This window comes from Macrobrachium rosenbergii, chromosome 55 (assembly GCF_040412425.1).
Source record: "Macrobrachium rosenbergii isolate ZJJX-2024 chromosome 55, ASM4041242v1, whole genome shotgun sequence".
In the NCBI taxonomy this organism is placed as follows: Eukaryota; Metazoa; Arthropoda; class Malacostraca; order Decapoda; family Palaemonidae; genus Macrobrachium; species Macrobrachium rosenbergii.
The window spans coordinates 51,187,132-51,211,166 of NC_089795.1; the positions used below are offsets into that span (position 1 = coordinate 51,187,132).

Sequence of the window (24,035 nt, forward strand, 5' to 3'; positions counted from 1 at the left end):
TATATTATATATATATATATATATATATATATATATATATATATACATACTGTATATATACACACAATCTCCGGTTGTTGTTCAACAGTCATTCTTCCTAGCTTTTCAGGTTAATAGAAACAGATTACAACTTATAAAACGAAGGTCTACAAAAACATTTACATTATCACCAAATCACTCACTCTGTATTCTTAAACTCTGCAACAGCAGTTTATCATTTTGAAAGCTGTATTTGTGAAGTTCAGTCAAAGCATCTTTTACTGTGAAAAACTGTATTTGTCATCATTTCCAGCAAATAAAATGAACACCTGAAAATTAATTGGATAAACACACCTTACAATGGAGCCAGTGACAGTATTAAAGAACTGTCAGAACATCAAAATAGATTATTAACCTTCCAAAAACTAACAGCCACATTTCATAAGCACAAGAAGATTCAGTAAAACTCTGTTGTTAATATGACGACAAGATCAATATAAAACAGGATCTATAAAAGCCAGTGTAAAAGGCACTTTAAACAACAAAGCATTCTGGTTGTCGTTTATATCATTGCCACTACGGCTGTCGTGCATTTGAGTCAACAACTATCAAGTTAAATATGCAGTGAATTATTTACATTTCCGTGAGTTTTATCAAGTATCTTAACCATACGAACGAGCTAGATATTCAAACTCTCATCTGGCTGAAAACTGTAATTATTACAAGATTGGTTCTCAGTGTATCTTCTCCAACTAACAATCACAATAATACAGTTTCTCTGGTTAACTACAAAAATAAGCGATCATTATGCCTACGGAAAATACATCTTTAAACCCAATAGGTTAGAGAGATTGCAAAGTATTTATTATGACCATTCAGGCAAGAGTTCTACAATACAATATGATCTGAGAGAAAAAATTTATTGGAGTAAGGAAAAGCAGGGAAGACTTTAAAAAAAACTGTGTTAACTTTATTTTTAACGCAGGAATTAATCCATTTACTAAAAAAAACTGTGTTAACTTCATTTTTATACAGCAGGAATTAACTCATATATTGTAAATCCCATACTGAACCTGAAACAAAGTCCAGTGCACTGTTCCAGATACCTGTTTTTGCAGTGTCATCAGACCTTTCTCTTATCAAAATGAGATCAAGGTACCTTACAGATAAGAAAAATTTATCTACCGACTAATAATGCAACAGAGTATATGCACTTGATTAGTCATTTATAATTTTCATAATTCTTTGTAAGAAAAGTTAAATTCTCTGAACAAAAATGAAGTGTGATTACTATATAATATCATACTTCTGTAGTATCATGGCAAACAAAATCATATTTTTTTCAGAATGGTACTTCAATGCTTTAAAGTAAAATCGTTTGTAGTGTTTTGCTGTGTCAGGACTTTGATTCTAAACATCCAATTGCACAACAAAACTTACACGACTCACGTACAAAAGTTAAAATTTCAATAACAATTTTTAACAATGCCTAATATTTCCATGTAAAGTAGCAATAATTGCTAGGAATTACTGTTTTAGAAAGCAATAGGTTTTTTGCTTCACAATTTCAGTGTACTTGATTATCTTGTAAATTATTGCCATTACTTAACTTTCCCTTGTGATCTGTTCAAACATGAGCATGGAATAAACTTTGGCAATGTTAGGTCTTTCATTTTTTTTTTCTCGGCACAGCTTTGGGATTTCAGCTGAAACCTAAACATCTGATAAGCACTACACAATTTACTGGTACAGGAATAACGGGACTGAATCAATTTTAACTTTGTTTTTATGTAACATTACGATAAACACGTTCCATGGACAGTCAGAAGGTCCCAGAAGAGGTAATCTCCCAACTGAAGTCAAATAATATGTACCATGAGTAAAACCATTGATTAACATCACGTATTCCCTCATAGTTACAAGTGAGTGGTGTGGAATTTCATTATAAGCAATTTATTCATTTATTTATTTATTTATTTTTGGTATTTTTGTCAGTTCTGAGGAGTGTCAAAAGCAACCTACTTTATCGTGAAAAAAGCACATTGTGTTTGCATGTATATGCATAATACTACACCTGCATTTCTTTGAGTTCACCTAAGTTTGAAAACGCACTGATGGTGAATACACCACGACGTATTCTTACATTTGGCCGTTTCAAGCTTATTGACTACATGTAAGGCATTGCATATTCCGTGAGAAAAGGGCCACTCAAGTCATTCTTCCCCAAGATCTTGACCTCCTTCCTTGAACTTCTACGTTTCGCGTGGAAAATTACACTCGACAAAGTTCTTCCATAACACGAAAGGAAATGAAATCCACAGTTTTCATCTTCAATCCACGTACGTGATCATTTTGCTCTCCAAGTCCCTCTGGAATTTCCTGAGGCCTTCCAGGAGCGCTGAATGGATGGGCGACTCCTCCTGCAATATTCATAATGAAATTTCCAGTGTAAAGTAATGTAATGCATATTTTGGGTACATTAATAAACATACATTTTTAAAGGAACCGGAAGCTTATGAACTTGCTTAGTTAACAGCTTCCACAGAATAAGGAGGAAGAGAAGGTGATGGCGTCCAATGACATCACGCAGCCCGTAATTAAAGACAGGATAATTCTTTAATATAACTTAACATTAAGGCAGCACACTTCAAAACAAGAAAATAAATCTGGAACGTATAACATGTCAAAGGCCATTTTTCAAGTAAGGAAAAGTAAATCTGTTGTCCTTTACTTTATTTCAGAACAATGAATCTATGACTTCCTCATATGACATTAAACCTGATTTAGAGTCAGAAGAATAAATTTATGACGTATAAAGACATTAAGCCATACTTCTGTCAAGGAAAATAAGTCTGTGACGTATCATATTACATTAGGCTATTTTAAGGTCAGGGAAATTAATCCACGGTGTCGCATCACATGAAACGATGCCACGACGTATCACATGGCATTTAATCTATCATTCCAAATCACGATAATAAATTCTATAATGTATGGCATAGCATTAGACTATAATATGTCATAAGTCAAGTTAAGAAAATAAATTTATGTCTTCAAAACACATGACATTAAGCCATACTTCAAAAGGGGAAAACATCTGCTGTTGTATGTCAAGACATCAATAAAAATGGGAAAATATATACCCATAATGTATGACATGACATTAGGTCATATTTCACGCCAGGTAAATAAAATTATGACATCATATAAACACAATCTAAACAGTACTTCAAACCATAGTGATGTTATATTATTAGACATAAAGTCATGGCTCATGTCACGAAAATAAATTATTAAGCCATATTTCTTAAGATCTAGGAAATGTATGAAAACGATTTTACCGAAGAAAGCAATGTTTCTCTTCTTGACAAAAATCTAAACACTACACTGTTAAAGAATGAAACTAAAAATTAATAATACTGGTATCATGAATAGCCTTGTAAATGCTACCAGACATTAATACACATTAATTAGTGTACTGAAAACACTAAATAAAAATAAAACTCATTCATAAAAATACTGAGAAAGGAAAGTTACAGGAGCAAATGGAGATTAATGTATTGAAGTAACTGGTGGCCATATCAAAGTACTTATATTCTTCACAGATTAGCACAATTCAAATGCCAGTTTGCTCAAACCTCAGTGTTACATGTCTCAACTTCATTTATATTGTTCACTTTAATACTTTGCTTAGGGGCGTCTAGGTTGCAGCCTTTCCTTGCTCATGTCTAGAGGACATTTCAAAGACGTGAATAACAGTGGAAAAATACTGTTGGGATATGGGTAAGTCCAATATCCACTATCCCAGAGAAAACTTGGTATTGGGGAAAATTCCTTTAATATTTTTCCCAAAACCCTTATGAGACACTGAATAACACGCATGGGAAAATACAGACACTACATAAAGGGCACAAGAAATACTTAAAATTTATATCCAATTCCAATACCTACCATCACTCACATTTTAAGCCAGCTGTATACATTTAAACCACATATTTTACCTTGTTCGATGTCCTTACCTTGACTACTTCCTTCAAGATGCCAATTTCAACATGTTCATGCAATAAATTGCAAAAGCTACTTACTCAAACGAAAGGTTACAGATGCCAACTAAACTACATAAATCGAGAACCAGTTGGCATTTAAACTCTCATTTTAATCTAAAGCAAAAAGAGTATGAGGAATCTTCTTCAATTCTGAAGCAGAAATTCACTGACAGGACAAAGCTCTAATTTCCTTACAGGCTGAGTTATTCGATCATTAAAACATGAATCGTTTAGAAATACTCACATAATCCGTCTAAGTATGAAACAGAAAGTAAGAGACATCAGTAAAGAAAATTAGCAATCATTACTTTTAACAACAGTTAATTCTGTGTATGGAATGTAGATCTAATTCTACATCATTTAAACTTTAAGACATACTTTAGTTCTTACCTCCTTCTCTGGCTGTGACGCTGGCGCGTGATCTGCAATCATGTGCAGTCCTTTGGAGACTAGATTACCCCCCATACGAACTGTAAAACAAAGGCAACAGTGGGAACAGGAAATATATTGTTTTCTCGAAGCTGACGTTAAATATCGACCGTCGATATCACTTAAACTAATCGTGATTGGCTACTCACGCTGCTCAAGCCCATCATTGGTTAAAATGATATCGGTTGTAGATATTTGCCGTCAGACCACATAAAACAGGCTGTAATGTCTTTCGTACTGAGAATATTGAGACAAATCATATGTAATAAACATAGATCATAAAAAAGGATATAATCTGGCGTTTTTATTTCTAGGATTTAAGGGATTTTAATTACTATGTACGGACTTAATCCGGTGTTTCAACCAAGTACACTGGATAAAGTCATCAGGGTCAAGACAAGTTGTGAATGCTCGGGAATTCCGTCCTTACCTAAGGACCCCGTGCCTTTTCTGATCCATTTGGTGCTCTTGTGCGCCCCAGGAACCGCGTCTTTCACTGCTAAGTTGATCTTCTTGGTGATGTCCTCATAGACTGAAATAAACAAGGGTCTTTTTAATTATTGTCTCAGTAGTTTTCGTTAATGGCGAGGAAACTATACTTTTTTTCCTTTGATTTTTGAGGTATATTGGGTAAAGAGTTTCAATAGCATCTATAATTTTCTTCTAAATGAATATAGGAAATGACAACAAAAGTAGAGGACCAATGTGGCATTTTCAGTCTCTCTCTCTCTCTCTCTCTCTCTCTCTCTCTCTCTCTCTCAAACTTAACAGTGAAGCAATCTGTACAAATATAAAACTAATGTGGCAATTTTACTCTCTCTCTCTCTCTCTCTCAAACCTATCTGTAAAGCAATTTATTATAAACATCTGAATATATGTAAAACAAATGTGGCGTTTTTAGTCTCTCTCTCTCTCTCTCTCTCTCTCTCTCTCTCTCTCTCTCTCTTCAAACATAACTATAAAACAATTTCCTATAAGCATCTCCATATATATAAAACTAACGTGGCATCTCTCTCTCTCTCTCTCAAACATACAGTGAATCAATCTGTACAATATAAAAAACTAATGTTCTCTCTCTTTTACTCTCTCTCTCTCTCTCTCTCTCTCTCACCCTCTCTCTCTTCTCTCTCTCAAACATACAGTGAATCAATCTGTACAAATATAAAAACTAATGTGGCAATTTTACTCTCTCTCTCTCTCTCTCTCTCTCTCTCTCTCTCTCTCTCTCTTTCAAACATAACTATAAAACAATTTCTATAAGATCTCCATATATATAAAACTAACATGGCATTCTCTCTCTCTCTCTCTCTCTCTCTCTCTCTCTCTCTCTCTCTCTCTCTCTCTCGCAAACATATCAGTGAATCAATCTGTACAAATATAAAACTAATTACAATTTTATTCTCTCTCTCTCTCTCTCTCTCTCTCTCTCTCTCTCTCTCTCTCAAACCTATCTGTAAAGCAATTTATTATAAACATCTGAATATATGTAAAACAAAATGTGGCGTTTTTTAGTCTCTCTCTCTTCTCTCTCTCTCTCTCTCTCTCTCTCTCTCTCTCTCTCTCTCTCTCCTGTGCTCTCCCCCCTTCCGTGCACTCATGAATGTCTAATACAATGTGCTACATGCATTTGCATAATTGTAAGCTCACAACACATTGTAACAGGTAAACAGACATTTCAACCAATACATCAGAAATACAATATACAGGACTGTATGCATACATGTGTATCAGTGTACACATTAATATTCGTCAAAGTGAAATTCGTTAAGTATAAATAGACATTTTAACCTATACATCTGAAATACACTATACAAGACTGTATGCATGTATATCCATAAGTGTACACATAAATATTGTGGAAATACAGTATATTCACTAATGAGTAATTGATACTATTTCACACATACAGACAGTTAACCTGAGCTTAACTTAATTATATATATATATATATATATATATATATGTGTGTGTGTGTGTGTGTGTGTGTGTGTATGTAATATTAAATGTATATAATATATATATATATAAATATATATATATATATATATATATATATGTATATATATATATATATATAATATATTTATACATGTGTACATTCTGTACATATGTATGTATGTATTTATGTATGTATGTATGCACACGAACAGATGCCCTTCAAGGGCGAGTCATAACAGATGACCTTTTTTCCGCACCTGCTCCAACATTCGTCGTGATCTTGTCAACAACACCTTCCTGTTCCTCCCGAAGGTCGGCCATCTCCTGTAGAAGAGCTAGCAGATCTGAACGCATGGTCTTCGAGACGTCTTGGGGCAGCTCCATGATGACTATCCGTCCTGCGACGCGTGAAGAAGAAGAAGAAGAAGAAGAAGAAGAAGAAAAAGAAGAAGAGGAGGAAGAAGAACATAGAGACGTCGTTATTAGATGATTGCTCAGACGTTCCCAAATCATAAGTCATTATTCCAATATAAGTCAATTAAAACATTAACTTCTGACGTGAGCCCAACTGAATCACATTCGTGGTCGTATATAATTCAGACGACAAATACAGCATAAGGATAGTTGGATTAATAAACAAATATCACACAACAACAGTTTTTTTTTAGTCACAAAGACAAAATGTGTTTACTTAGCGGACGCAACTGGTGCTCAACTACAGGGTTTTACACAATGCTAAACACACATACAGACTTTGCAGAATGAACGCGATAGTGTAAGACTTACAGTATATAATTTGGAGTAAAGCCAGTTATCCGAAAAATCCCATCAATTTTTTTATTTTATTTTCGATAGATCATTAGCATACATTAAAACAACAGTTGTAGTGGACACAATATCTTGTACACTTGAATAGTATTAGTGTATGCTATTCTCGGGTTTAAAGAGACTACGGAAACTGACCGTATAAAAGTAAAAATAGATATGAAAGTGTATGTAAACATATTATAGGACAGATAATCCCTTGCATACACAATTTTGAAGACAGTAGATAAACATATTTGAAAAATAGAAGACCTGTGCATAGAACAATAAAAAATTATTCTTAGTCGAAAAGAGCATCACAAAAAATATTGTGGAAAGTAATAAACAAGAAAAATAACAATACAGATCATCATAAGATTGTAAAGCTAGAAAATAAGAATGTTTATGTCTGAGGTGTCTAAAGGCGAGAGACTTTTTGAAGTCATGTAAATGTTTGAAATCTTAGGCAAGACGGCGAGAGACATTTGGAGGTTTATCAAGAGTTAAATACAAAGTGAGGTACGTTTTGAAGTCTCTTAAGAAAAGAAGTAATGCAAAACGAGAGAGCATGAGAAGTGACAGAAGATTTGAAATCAAAATCGAGGTCATGCTGCTAAATACATTATCAAGTTCATCAAGAATACAGGATTTGTCTTGTCTGCTAATGTCTGGTGGTAACAGAACTGAAGGACACTTACTAGGTGACCAAAATACTGATCACCTTACTCCCCAGAGGGACTGTAATGATTTTTGGAACGTCGCAAGGTGAGTTCACACTACGTAAAAAAAAAAAAGTCATGAACACAAATCGGTAACATATCGCATACACATCACAAAACAGATTGAATACAAGTTTATGACTTGTCGGTGGCCCTTACCAGTGCTGCATACGATTATCTAACGCTGGCCAAAGATTCGTTCGCCAGCTTCAGAAAAAAAATGTCATGAAAACACGTCGGTAACATATCGTAAACACATCACAAACAGGTTGAATGCAAGTTAATGACTTGTTGGTGATCCTTACCAGTGCTTCATACGATTATCCAGCACTGACCAAAGATTCGGCCTTTCTTTTACAGTCGTTGACTCGTTGTCAACTTGTATGCTATATGTCTTCAACCGACTTGTTTATGGCATGTTTTAGTGTAGTGCGGATGTACCCTCAGTTAAGCGGAGTCCTCTAAACATTTTTATATATTTCTCTACTACAAACAAATAAAATAATCAACCTTTACCCTTGGACAAACTAAAATACCGTTTCTGCAACACATTGCTGCTCTTAAAGTTTTGTCTGTGGAAGCAATTCTTTATGGCCAGCCTTACAAAGTTCTGCTGAGCTATTTACTTCTCTCATAGTTTCTCAGTCTTCCAAACTTCTGGTGGAAGTTCTTTACATCTCTCTCATACATTCCTTATTTCTTAATTTCTTTATCTGTATATCTGTAATGGGCTGCTTTTCCAAGTAGGGTTACGGCCTGGTTGGTAATTACGAATAAAAAGAGAGGTACGAAAATGGAACGTCGTATTACTATTATTAGAACGTGATTGAAATGGAATATCTGAGGCGTTTTACTGATAAACAATAAGGCCAAGAATATTGAGACTAAGATATGCATTAGTATCTGAAAGTGCTCCGACAAATGGTTAGTGCCAGTCGGAAAGTAATTCAGTTATGGTACAATGTCCTTTGATGCTCCTTATTAAATATTCAGACAGAAAGGCAGACAGACAGAAATCAGTAATTATAGTACATAAAAGTAAGAGGAAGTAAAAGATAAAAATAAAAATAGATGCATTTAAACATTGTACAAAATGCATTAAATCACCTGAAGTGATAAAGATTTATTCATCTACATTTTCGTCGCCACCCCTTCCCTACGACATAATTACCTTAAATCTTTTTTTACTTAGAGGTGCTCCAAACCTTTCACACCCAAAAGCGGCAAAAGACAAAACAAAACAAGCTTTTCGGTACTAACCAGACTTACTTGGGCACGTGGAATCATCTAAGAAAATATAGGTATCGTTAAAAGTATGGAGGCAAAAGGAGTCTTTCCCGTGCAGCCTTAGTCGCCAGCAGCCAGCGACTTCAATCATACCCAAGAGAGATTCTTCCACGACGTCGCTTCTGCCCTCTGGAACGATGGAATGAGAACCTTGTTATCTTTCTTCAGAAAGGGACTAAGTGATAAACCTTATTTTGGGAGGAAATCTTTCCCTTTTCTTCATGTGGAAAAGGGTTGCATCCTTGGGACCAAAGGATTGCCAGTTAAGTGAAATTGCAGGTTGCATGAGAGAGAGAAATTAGTTTTGTGTTTAATTTTTTTCTTCAGTACAGAGAAGTGGACCTGGGATCAGATGGTTGCCAGTTAAGTGAATATGTACTGTAGGTTGCATGAGACAAATCTGTCTTGTGTTTATTTTTTGTCTTCAGTGCGGAGAAGTGGTGGACTTGATGCGCCATTTTTTAGTTCAATTCAGAATAAAGCATCTGGTTTGCCCCTCTTGTGTATAGAGAAGGTGCCTTTAGTCTTACTTCTTCTGTACAGAAAAGTGAACTTGCTTTGCTTTAATTGTAAGATAAATTAAAAGATGAAGCTGTGAAAGTTAAAGATAAAAGGATGTAAAACCTAAAGATATGAAGGTACAACATTCAAAAATAAAAAATTTAAGAGTATACAGAAGTATTAACTTCTCAGTCAGGGAAGATGTTATTGAGATGAAGTCCGCAGCTTCACCACCATTGACAAGGAAACAAGGCACCTTTAAACAGAGGGGAATACATTACAACTACTAGTAGCTATTCTTTCTATGTCTGAGCAAGAAGGGGAGTTTCTACATGACCCTTTGCCCATACCTGATCCAAACCTGTATTAAAGGGCAGACTTTATCATACGGTTTACACTCCTACCTTATACAGGAACAAAAGCGAAACTTGAAAGAAACGACAATGAAGTAAGCAAGCATTTACGTAACTAGAATTACCTAAAAACTAGTAAGAAAATTTAAAGTTTCTAAGTGATGAATACCATCACTGAAAGATGGAAGCCCTATAAGAGTTGACCAGTTTACCATTTCGATTACAAGATCAGGAAAAGGACAGCTCGTGAAAGCAACACCATCATGCTGAGAGGACCCTTCACAAAGAGAATTCAGATTTTATCAGAGAGCAACTGAACACCTACTGTGAATTTCGACCACTCTCCTGATTTGCTTTGATGCACTGGATTGTATGTTCTTGTTCTAGGTGTAATTTACTAACTTACCACATTCCTAGACATATTCCTTGCAGTTACAACTCCTGTGAAAATTGACGTAAAATATATACACTGAGATAAATAAACTAGCACAGACCTTTTATGGCAAGTGAAGATTCGCCAAAAGTCCTTGTTTATTTCTTAGAGCAAATGCTTTTAAATCTTTTGTAAGCATTTGTTCTAGAAGATTCTTTTTTAATTTGCACAAATACGGATAAGATTATTTTTTAGCAAAACTGCAAAACCAAGTAAAAAAATTCTTCATTATAGAAACAAAATCTACACAGTCAAGTAAACAGTCTACATACTTGAGCGAAAATCTGAAAAATCTAGTAAAAAGATATACACCCAAGTAAAAATCTGTACAGACAAATATAAAATCTAGACACTTGATAAAAAAAATCTGCATATTCAAAAACTGCACACTTTAGCAATTCCTTCCAGTTGCAGCATTTATAAATAAGAATCAACAGCTATGAATCAATTTCTATCATTTACCTACACGCAGAAAAAAGAAATTAGTCAATTATTTCCGAAAAATGATAATTTTTCAATAAGCTGAAAATTACTAACTGCCTAACTAGATCTATCTGAGTGTGTGTGACCCATAGGATTGTGGAAAATATATTAAAACATGACCAAGTTACAATACGTCGAATAAGATAAACAATCGGCGGTACCGTATTCCAGGGTGTTTGGCTCAAATTAAACTGGTTTTATACCAACGGGACTTTGCACAAACGCAGCCCATAAGAGTAGTAACCATCCAAGGGAACAAGAAGCCTCCTGTGAACCTTTGGACTCGATCCTACCACCAGAGACCGAAGGATATGCAAGAACTCTTATCAGAGAGCAGGATCTTACTGATTTTCTTGTAGAGGGTCAGTCCCAGGGGCTTTTTGGGGGAGACGACGTGTCCTTCCTCCTGAATGAAGTAGATTTTGAGGCCCTCTGCCCCCTTCCAGGATATCACGCAACTCGGAGGGGCTTCCCCATCCCGAAGGTTCGCCCACCACGGAGGCTGCAACGAGGAAATTCGTAAGTCAGTCAGTGAATGAGAACTGAAAGGTCAAGTTCGACGGCAAATTATTAGGAAATAAATAAATCACCAGGCAATGACGGAGGTAAATAAATATACAAATAATCAATCAATGAAGGAAAAGATAAGATAAAATCAATACAGATAATACTTATATATATAATATATACAGTGTATGTATATGTAATATATATATATATATATATGTATATATATATATATATATATATATATATATATATATATATATATATATATATATATATATATAAGTTCAATCAATCAGTAAAATGATTTACATCTTATATTAATTTTGTCTACGATCTCTATTGTGACATTACCCATCGCTAGACAATAACTGTTCTTCTGTAGAATTCCATAGCAGGAAATTCTGTGCAACAGGAATATCGATTAATTCAAAAAGAGCCAGACTTTCGATTGGATAGAAAGCCGTGATTGAATCTTGAAGTTATAACAATAACAGCAATAAAAAATTATAACAACTGGCTGAATCTTATCGAAAGATCTGCAGCAATTATAATACACTTCAACTATTACTACCTAAGTGATCCTTAATCATTTTAACTCACTTCATAGCCGCAAATAGCTATGAGTGTGATACACAATCATTCTAACGGAATTCTAACTCGAATCCACAAGAGCCTCAGTAATTCTAATTCGTTTCATATCCTCGAATCCTCAAGAGATATTCAGTAATTTTAAATCAGTTCATACCCTCGAATCCTCAAGAGATTCTCAGTATTTCTAATGCATATCTAACTCGAATCCTCAAGAGATCCTCTATCATTCTAATTCATTTCATATCCTCGAATTCTCAAGAGATCCTCACTTATTCTAATGCAATTCCTATCTTCGAATCCTCAAGAGATCCTCACTTATTCTACTTCAATTCATATCTTCGAATCTTCAAGAGATCCTCACTTCTTCTAATCCAATTCATATCCTCGAATCCTCAAGATATATTCACTAAATGTAATTCAGTTCATATCCTCGGACCCTCATGAGATCCTTAGTAATTCTAACTGTAATACAATTCATATCCTCAAATCCTCTAAGAGATTCTCAGTAATTCTAATCAATTGATATCCTAAAATCTTTAAGCGATCCTCAGTAATTCTAATTCAATTCATATCCTCGAATCCTCAAGAGATCCTCCATCATTCTCATGTAATTCATCTCCTCGAATCCTCAAGGGATCCTCAGTAATTCTAATTCAATTCATGTCCTCGAAGCCTCAAGAGATCCTCAGTAATTCTAATTCAATTCATATTCTCTAAGCCTCAAGAGATCCTCAGTAATTCTAATTCAATTCATATTCTCGAATCCTCAAGAGATCCTCTGTAATTCTAATTGTAATTAAACTCATATCCTCGAATCCTTAAGAGATGCTCAGCAATTCTAGTTCAATTCATATCCTCGAATCCTTAAGAGATGCTCAGCAATTCTAGTTCAATTCATATCCTCGAATCCTTAAGAGATCCTCAGTAATTGTAATTCAATTCATATCCTCCAATTCTCAAGAGACCCTCGGTAATTCTAATTCAATTTATATCCTCGAATCCTCAAGAGATCCTCACTCATTCTAATGTAACTCATACCCTCGAATCCTTAAGAGATCCTCAGTCATTCTGATTCATTGTATATCCTCGTATCCTCAAAAGATCCTTAGTCATTCTAATTCAACTTATATCCTCGAATCCTGGAAAGATCCTTGGTCATTCTAATTCAGTTTGTATCCTCGAATCCTTAAGAGATCCTCAGTCATTCTAATTCATTTTATATCCTCGAATCCTCAAAAGATCCTCTGTCATGCTAATACACAGCCGTAAATGCTCAAAAGATCTTCCACAGCTGGGAACTGCATATCTCACCTGATCCAACCCTGACGAAGGCGCTGAGGGAATGTGTATTGGAGGGCAGGGCGCTGGACGCACAGGAACCCGAGAGGGTGCCGTTGGGGACGGGGGTACCCCTGGGGCACCCACTGGGGGTGCCACGTTCGGGCCAAAGCCAGGTTGGGGTCCCCTAGGATCGATGGGCACTGAAACACATTATAAATCAATATGAATGCATAAATTAGTGATAACTGAATAGATAAAAGAGAAATAATTAAATTATGATTAACTTGATAGGTGAATAGATAAAAAAAGAGAAATAATTAAATTATTATTACATTGATAACTGAACAGATAAAAAAGAGAATTAAAACAGAGTGATATTTGATTACTATTCACGTTTGGTATTTTATTTATATCGTTTAATACACGAATTAATGAATTTCTTATGTTTATATAAACATAACCAGTTCAACAGCTCATTACTTGTCATATTATGAAAAACAGTGTCCCTTAGAAAATCAGTGCAAGAAAGTATAGTCTCCCTACACCAGGCACAAGAAATACATTCCCCAACCTACCTGTATAGTTTCCAATTCTCCCGACTTGAGCAAACCAGCATTTCAACCCAGCCATTCACCTGTGCTAACCTTATAAACAACTCCATCACATGTTTGTTTTTCTCATTTTTATGCCCTATTTGCTGAATATATACAGAGCGCGAAAAATTTATATACATCAGTAGCTTCCAGCCTTTTCATTTGCATTCAGCAACAACACTGCATTTCCATAAAGGAGAGCTGGCACAACAGATACGTCATTCGTACCCCATTTGATGACACACACACACACAGACACACACACACACTCACTGTTATCCGTATTCTTATCTTCCATTTCCTGCCATAATGTTTTACTCTTTTCTATTTTCAAACGTCGCTTATTTTTCTACTCTTTCATGCGTTTTCTAATCACTAATCTAACTGCATAATATACGAGTATTTAGTTTTCTAAATTACATTAATATCTTTTTGGTACATTTTATCCAAAAAAATGCATCTCCTTTTCATCGCAACACATACGTTCATACACAGACGCACATACATACATACCCATACAGACATTAATATATTTATTTATATGTATATATATATATATATATATATATATATATATATATATATATATATATATATATGTATGTATATAATATATATATATATATATATATATATACTGTATATATCCACACACATATATGCATATGCATATACACATTGTACTATTTATATATATATATATATATATATATATATATATATATATATATTCAGGAGTGGCATAGCCGTTATACGCAACATATGCTAATGGACAATTAAGAATTGCTTTTCTTGTACATATTTATTTTCCAATGTTTCGTAAATCTCATATATATTTACATCTTCAAGGGCTGGACACGGCCTTTGTTTTTAGTAATAAGTTATTTAAATAAATTGAGGGCATGGCTATGGGTTCACCCCTTGGACCCACCTTCGCCAACACCTTCATTTGCTCCATGGAGGAGCGCATGTTAGACAATTGTCCGTTAGGTTTCCGCCCTCTATTTTATACTAGGTTTGTTGATGGTACTTTCCTGCTCTTCAAACAGGATCATCATGCCGACTCCTTCGTCGAATTCGTCAATGACCAACATTCCAACATCAGGTTTACGCTCGAGAGGGAGTTAACCATCAGCCTTCCTTCCTTGACGTCCTTGTTACAAGGCAAAACGATGCTTTTAACACTTACTGTTTTTAGAAACGAACTTTTACCGGACTGGGCTCGAATTTCTATAGCTCATGCTACTTTACTTTTAAACTTAATTCTGTTTACACATTATTCCACAGAGCTTTACGGCTTACTTCTAACTGGGACATGTTTCACAAGGAATATACATTCTTAGCAAACTTTTTCTTAAAAACCACTGTTTTCCTACTAATTTTGTCAATAAGATTTGCCGAAAATTACTTAATTTTTTCTCCCCGCCAGTAAAATACCCAACTGTACCAAAACTGGAATTTTATGCCAGCTTCCCCTATGTCTGTGATAGTTCTTTTAAAAGAAAATTCCCTCTGGTAATACAAGATCATTTTCCTGCTATAAAAGTTAACCTGATTCCTAAAAATCCCTTAACCATCCGCTCTCTGTTTCAGTTCAAGGATCGTCTGTGCCCTTTCATGTACTCTTGTGTGGTATATAAATATACTTGCCCCAGGGGCAACTCGGGGATTTCCGTGGGATCCACACGGAGGCTTCTGAAGGTGAGCATCGACTGTCATAGAGGGGTCAGTTTCCGGACAGGCAGCAGACTCACGAGCCCGGAGCATTCCGATATAAGAACTCATGCTAAAAGCTGCAAAACATACATTGAAAATACAGATTTTAAAATCATCGGACAAACACCCAACACTCAGGAATTACCCATTTTAGTCCTTACTGATCAAACAACTGGTTCCCCCATTAAACACGCAGTCAACAGCCACTCCCCTTTTCTTGCCTTAAGGTGTATTTTCCTCTTTTTTTATTTGTTAGTTTCCTCCCACTTGTTTCTTTTACTCTGGTGGAAGGTTGGTCCAATAGTTTGTGAATTTTAATATATATTGTTTTTTTTTAATGTATAATTTTAAGTGTAAAAAATTTTCAGTTTGAGTTTTACGCTAATTAGGTTGTTTTTATCCATTTTAGAGCCCTTGAAGATGTAATTATATATAAGAATTACGAAACGTCAGGAAATAAATATGTACAAGAAGAGCAATTGTTAATGTGTTGTCCATAAGCATATATATTATATATATATATATATATATATATATATATATATATATATATATATATATATATATATATATATATATATATATATATATATATATATATATATATATATATATATATATATATAATAAATATTCAGTGAAGATTGTACGGAACCTCCCTGCAGCGGTAATACTGGAGTGACTGGCACAAACTCGATTATTGATTGGTAATGCCTCCATGTCTTAAACTCCTTGCTTTTCCTTCGAGGATATCGGGGGTTTACTCAGTTTTGCATAGTGACCTAATTCCTCTAGTGTAGTCCGTCACCTCAAATACATACATACATACATACATACATATGTGCACACACATATACACACACACACACACACACACACATATATATATATATATATATATATATATATATATATATATATATATATATATATATATATATACATGAATGATGTGAAATATTTTCTGCTAAAACAGAATTCCATCTAATAAAAAGAGCCCATAAAAACGCTAAAAGGTAGAAGTTAATGTTATATATTTCGGCGACAACTGTTTCCCTTGACAGGCAGTTGATGAATGAAATAATTGACAGAAAAGCGATATTTATACTAAGAGTTCCAGAGGTCAGTTGTTACGTCACTCCAGATGACAACTCGGCCTCAATTTTCTTAATTGCTGGTTGGAGAAGGAAGATTTTATCTATAATATCTGAGTCCCAAGCTCCTTTTGAGAGGTGTTAATCAGTGCTGATTCTACCATCTGGCTTTGAAGTGACAATTGCTGCTATAAATTATATGTGACAAACTCCAGTTTATTCTGTGATTATTTTTACTTATGTGGTTAAAAATAGCTGAGCTTTGTTGGCCATACCTTACTGAACGTCTACAGTTGTATTAATCTCTAGGGGAGTGATTTACTTGTAAAACTGATGTAGGATTGGTCATAGTTGAGGCAAGGGATTTCGTATACTCCTGTGTCTTTGGGGACTGGCTTTTGTAGGACGTTAATCAAGGATTTGGCTATGGTATTTGGGTAGATAAAGGCAAAAGGGTTAGAGTTTCCAAGCGTCTGCATCAACGTCTTAATCCCGTCCAGGTGTGGGATTTTGATTTTATTGTTGGGCGTCTCTCTAGTCTTGTTTTAAGGGGGACGGTAGAAGATTATGTTTGCTTTATGGATCGCTTTCCCAATTATATGGTCAGGGTACTTTAAAGATGACAGCTGCTTACGGACTAGTTCAATTTCTTTTTCCAGGACATCTGAGGAGCAAATCCGTAAGGCTCTTAAGAATGAATTGCTGGCTACGCCAATCTTGATAGAAATGTCATGGTAACTAAAATAGTGAATGTATGAAAGTGAAAATGTTGGTTTTCTGTATGCAGTAAATTGGTATTCTGTCGTGTCTCTAATTATTAAAACATCAAGAAAAGGAATTGTTCTGTTTCCCATTCAATTTTAAATTTGACGTTGGGCACTAATGCATTCAATTTTGAAAGAAACTCGTTGAAATTGCCCCCACTTATTTTCCCAAAATATTAGCATCTACATATCTCATCCACAGCATGTCTAAGTTTAACTGCATTTATTATTATAGTTTCAAAACACTCCATGTCTAGATTGGCTAAAACAGGACTTAAAGGGCTGCCCATGCTGCACCAGAATTTTTGTTTGCAGAATGGCTCCCTGAATGAAAAGACGTTGTTTGATACACATAATTCAGCTAACTTTATTATTTTATCTACGGCTAGTGGGAATGATCTGAATAGGGGGCTCGTTTTTTTTTTCTCAAAAACTGTAGAACGTCCTGTACTTGTACTTTTGTGAATATGGAATCTACGTCTAAGCTTAAGAGTTTTATGTTATGAAGTGGTATATGTGCTTCTTTGAATCTGTGACAGAAATCTTCAGAATGTGTAACGTAACTGGGAGAAAATGTGCCTAAGAATGGGGATAGGAGACCGGCTAACCACTTAGAATTTTTAGAATTGAAAGCTCTGGCACATGAGATAATAGGTCTGAATGGAAGATTATCATTATGAGTTTTGGGAAGGCCATAAAAATAAGGTAGTTTTGAGTTAATGACTTGAAATTTCTCCAGTAGTTCAGTGATCTTTTTGTCTTTGCCAATTAATCTTACTTTCCTAAAAAAATTTTGTGGGGACGTTTTGGAGTGGATTTTTCATTAATTTGTCATAAGTGTTTGTGTCACTAAGGACTGGTTGATTTTGTCGAGGTAAAAGTCTTTGTCCATGATCACGATTTTGCCGTCTTTGTCGGATCTGCTTATTGCAACATCTAATTTTTATAGCGAGCGGATGGCTCTCATAAATCTACGGGGACAGGGTATAAATTTTCTTGTCAAGGTCAGCTAAGGTATTTAATAAAATGCCTTTTAATAATTAGACACACGACGGAACACAAATTTACTGCATACAGAACACCAACATTTTCACTTTCGTACATTCACTATTTTACTGATCATGACATTTCTATCAAGACTGGCGTAGCCAGTGATTCATTCTTAAGAGCCTTACGGATTTCCTCTCCGGATTTCCTGGAAAAGGAAATTGAACTAGTCCATAAGCAGCCGTCATCTTTAAAGTACCCTGACCATATAATTGGGAAGGCGATCCATAAAGCAAACATAATCTTCTACCGTCCCCCTTAAAACAAGACTAGAGAGACGCCCAACAATAAAATCAAAATCCCACACCTGGACAGGATTAAGACGCTGACATAGTCACTTGGAAACTCTAACCCTTTTGTTTTTACCTACCCAATTACCTTACCCAAATCCCCGATTAATGTCATACAAAAGCCAGTCCCCAAAGAAACAGGAGTATACAAGATCCCTTGCCGCGACTATGACCAATCCTACTTCAGTCTTACAGGTAAATCACTCCCCTAGAGATTAATTCAATATACTGTAGATGTTCAGTAAGGTATGGCCAACAAAGCTTAGCCATTTTTAACCACATAAATAACCATAATCACAAAATAAACTGAATTTTTCACGTATAATTTATTGCAGCAATTGTCGGTTCGAAAGCCAGGTGGTAGAATCAGCACCGATTAAACAAAATAATACAATGAACCTCTCAAAAGGAGCTTGGGACTTAGGTATTATAGGTAAAATATTCCTCCAACCAGCGATTAAGAAGATAAAGAAGCTGTCATCTGGAGTGACGTAACGGCTGACCTCTGGAACTCTTGGTGAAAATACCGCTTTTCTATAACTCTTATTTCATTCATTAACTGCCTGTCCAGGGAGACAGTTGTCTCAGAAAATGTATAGCATTAACTTTCTACCTTTTGGCATTTTTACGGGCTCTTTATTTATATATATATATATATATATATATATATATATATATATATATATATATATATATATATATATATATACAGTATATATATATACTGTTTAGATAGATAGATAGATATATAAAGATACAGATCTAGATATATATATATATATATATATATATATATATATATATATATATATATATACATACTGTATATATATACAGTATATGTATGTATGTATGTCGTATTTATATATAATATATACATAAATATTATATATATATATATATACTGTATATGTATAGTATCTATATTATAATATATACATAATATATATAAATATATAAATATATATATATATATATATATATATATATATATATATATATGTATATATACATATAATGTATACATATATATAATATATACCTATTCATTTTATATATAAATTTATAATAAACACACACACACATATATATATATATATATATATATATATATATATATATATATATATATATATATATATTATATATATATATATATGTATGTGTGTGTGTCTGTATTCCCTGAGGTTTTTCAGTATTCTCTCAACATCCGTTCACAGGACGTCTATAACTACTGTGTGTGTGTAAAGAGACTTCCAACACATCATTTGCACCGCAGCTGCGTAACCACTCCATTACTTCAGGCTGAAATTCTTTTGTATTGCATACGAAAATCCGACTTGAAGAAATCACTTGGGGAAACGAGGTGACTATGCCAAATTAGCCAAGTCTAAATCTTGGCACGCAGCCTGGTCTAAGTGAAGATTTGAACATACTTGTATTTTTATATAAGACAATAAGACGCAAGTGATTGTACCTTTGGCCATCTTGGTCAAATCTGACGTTTCATTTTATTTTCTAACCATGCTTGTTAAGGAGATGTCCCTTAGGAGCCCTCTTGGGTTTATATGAGTCTGTTGACTCTATCCGTAAGGCTATTCAGCTGAAGATTTAAAGAAAGTAAGAATATCAGCTTCAAGCTTTGTGACCTGTAGCAACAAACTGTAACTAAAAGACAAAAGAAGGCAACAGTTAAGATTCAAAGCTCTCTATCTGAAATACCTGTAACCAACAAAAAAAACGGTAAATAAGAGACAACAGTAAAAATACATAGATGTTTATACGAACTACCTGTAGCTACATAGATGTTTATACGAACTACCTGTAGCTACAAACTAACTAAAAGATGGATGAAGGCAAAAGTAAAGATAGAAAGTTCCATATTTGAACTAACTGTAGGAACAAATTGCAACTAAAAGACAAAAGTACAAAACACAAAGCTCTGTATTTGAACTACCTGTAGCAAGAAAAACTGTAACTAAAAAAACAAAAACGGTAAGAAAACACTGCAGCTAAAATAAGAGAGTCAGGAATACTTTGAATTACCTGTAGCAAGTAAAAACTGCAACTAAAAACAAAAGGAGGCAAGTTCTATGTTCGAACTACCAGAAGCAAGAAAAAACTGTACCTATGAGACAAAAGACATAAATACAAAAATCAGGTGGAATGTGCCTGTGCTGAATACATGTTTACCATTAACCTTTGTGGGGTTCTTGAAGCATGCAATAGTTTAACTGGTTACAACTGGAATTGATGGCTGAGGGGAATAAATAAATAAATAAATAAATTGAATAAATAAATAAATAAATAAATAAATAAATATGTATCTTTAGTTGACTGGCTGAACCATGCGCTGAAGAACTATAATTCTGATATCACATTACATAAAGTTTTCATACCTTAGTTTAACTAGACCACTGAGTTGATTACCAGCTCTCCTAGGGCTGGCCCGAAGGATTAGACTTATTTTACATGGCTACGAAGAAATTGGCTACCTAGCAACGAGACCTACAGCTTATTGTGGAATCCAAACCACATTATACCGAGAAATCAATTTCTATCACCAGAAATAAATTCTCTCTTCATTGGCCGGGCGGAGAATCGAACGCAGGCCCAGCAAAGTGCTATCCGAGAACGATATCGGCCCGTCCAACGAGGAACATCATATTACATAAACCTTCAAGTTCGCGTTTTGTAACCCGACTTCGTAAGATTATTACATAAGAACCAACGACTGTATTCTGTACTGTTATTCACTGGCAATATCAGCAATACATTATTATGTCAATAAAATAATACTTAAAACTGTAAGTTAATCCTTTTTTGAATCTGTATCACAGATGTCGATTTGAACATATGTCAACGTAGAATTTTAAACTCGGCAACAGGCTAGATGTGCTCTTGGCTCATAAACATTTTATTATTATTATTATTATTATTATTATTATTATTATTATTATTATTGTTGTTGTTGTTGTTGTTGTTGTTGTTGTTGTTAACAAAGGTAAAAGTTTCAATCACTAGTTTTCCTTTCGAAACAAACCTATAAAACTTATTTGATGTCTTATATTTCCCTGTTACGTTTCACTAGAATCAAAATTTTTACGAGAAAAACGAAAAAAACATTGGAAGAATTATACTATAACCTGACACACACACACACACACACACACACACACACACACACACACACACACATATATATATATATATATATATATATATCGTATATTTAAAATACAACAAGCAAGCTATTCGCAGACAAACCACAAAATACAGGCACTAAAAACAAAAGCGCAAAATAAGGTTTTACATACAAGGTATCAACGCTTGGGACATCAGCTAACGTTGGAAATGAGAGATTTTGAGGCAACCAGCCAGAAACCCAGTTAGTACTAGAAAATAAGGAATTTGTTAAGGCACGAGAGACTTAGAATGATTCACGGTGACTGGTATATTAACAGAAGTTACGTAATCTTTGCGAACTTAGAAGAACCATACACACACACATACACACACGTACACAGATTTTTAAAAGAATTTTTACAATACAAGTGCATTTAAGCATGCTCAGAAAATGATGGAACGAGACACGTTATGTAACGCACACACACTTTATATATATATATATATATATATTATATATATATATATATATATATATATATATATATATGTGTGTGTGTGTGTGTGTGTGTGTGTGTGTGTGTGTGTGTGTGTGTGTAGAGAGAGAGAGAGAGAGAGAGAGAGAGAGAGAGAGAGAGAGAGAGAGAGAGAGTAATACTAGTGACCAACCCAACAATGCATTTTCGCAAAGCAATTACATTCAAACTACTCACAGTTTCCATTCCTTATCTCCTGACCTCCATTACTGAAAGCATCAGGTTTACTGCCACTGTTAGTGCAAGAAGCTGCCTTGTCATAACTACTGGGGTTAGCTGTATTTACCAGGGCCAAGGAAGACCCAGGTAAAGTGAGAGGTTCTCTACAATAATAGTTATGACCTGTGGTTACTCCACCAAGCAAGTCAAGGTGATGGGAAGGTGCTAAGGATTCCTCGTACGAGGGAGGCAACTCCGGAGGAGCCGTTGGGGCAAGGTCTAAACCAAGGTCTGGACCAAGGTCTAGACTCTCTAGAGGGCATGCGGAAGGGTGCTGCAGCAGCGAGCTACGAAGGGCGTTCATGCTGTTCCCATGAGGTGGAAGAGGTACAGTACCTGCCTCGGGTTGTGGTAACTGAGATATGTCAGGATAGAGTTGCGGGGGCGAGCTTAAGTGAAAGCCCTGCGGAGGACCTTGGGCATACCCCTGCGGAGGACCCTGAGGCATGTATCCCCCGGGGGGTGGGTAACCCCCTTGATAAGGCGCAGGGGCGTACGGCGGCGGGGCATCGCACTGGCCGAGCATTCCAGGTTGACCTCCTGGGCAAGGCCCTGCTTGTGGGTCTCCATATGGAGGTGGAGGACCTGAAGCCGTTGGAGGGGGTGGTCTAGGAGGGGGAGTTCCTGTACCCTGAAGGGAAAGAAAGGATTTATTAGGATATTCATTTATTAACTTGATATAACTGATTAAATCTAATCGTGTGTTTCTCCAGTTGCTGGAAAACAACGAAATGAATCTTTATAGTTGATTACTTGCTTAAGTAATCCATCAGTTACATTTTTTTACCTCTTTGGTATTTACAAGATAAGGGAAGGTCAAGGGAAATTTCATGTGATTAAACTTCCGACATAAAAAACAATAGAAGTAGTAATTACAACATAATGAAAATAATTACTTGAGTCTAGGACAATGAAAAGGAAATAAAAGTACTAGAAAAAAAGTTCATTATATTACATACCTGAATATGGTTGAGAGGAAATAAAGAACACGCAGTATGAATAATTAAGAATAATCCATCTTAAAACATACAAAGATCCCTTGTATTAACACAACATCAAATCATACATGAACAATTTATGGCACCACAAAACTAAGGTTAATAAGGCACAGGTCAGTAAAAGTAAATGAATGCTCATTTTAAAAAAATTACAGTTTACCCCCTTATACCATATATTTGATGATAGGCTAAGGATAGATATACTGTAAATGAGAACACCTGAAGGTCTTCAGTCCTCAGTTTCATGACGAAATAGATTATTATTATTATTATTATTATTATTATTATTATTATTATT

General features: G+C 34.8%; 1 protein-coding gene across 4 annotated transcripts in view; it reads right to left on the reverse strand.

Moving 5' to 3' along the window:
* Nucleotides 1–255: 255 nt before the first annotated feature.
* The window catches only part of LOC136835237 (basic salivary proline-rich protein 1-like), a 31,572-nt gene continuing 7,792 nt past the window's right edge, over nucleotides 256–24,035 (reverse strand). The window contains exons 2-9 of one of the 4 annotated variants that reach the window (XM_067098499.1): nucleotides 22,698–23,370; nucleotides 13,385–13,554; nucleotides 11,318–11,474; nucleotides 9,176–9,331; nucleotides 6,650–6,790; nucleotides 4,885–4,986; nucleotides 4,416–4,495; nucleotides 256–2,399 (exon numbers count right to left, since the gene is read on the reverse strand). In XM_067098499.1, the coding sequence (XP_066954600.1) occupies nucleotides 2,310–2,399; nucleotides 4,416–4,495; nucleotides 4,885–4,986; nucleotides 6,650–6,790; nucleotides 9,176–9,331; nucleotides 11,318–11,474; nucleotides 13,385–13,554; nucleotides 22,698–23,370 (1,569 nt within the window). In that variant the 3' untranslated portion in view covers nucleotides 256–2,309. The remainder of the gene's footprint in view (nucleotides 2,400–4,415; nucleotides 4,496–4,884; nucleotides 4,987–6,649; nucleotides 6,791–9,175; nucleotides 9,332–11,317; nucleotides 11,475–13,384; nucleotides 13,555–22,697; nucleotides 23,371–24,035) is intronic. The other 3 variants (XM_067098502.1, XM_067098501.1, XM_067098500.1) reach the window with 3 other exon arrangements.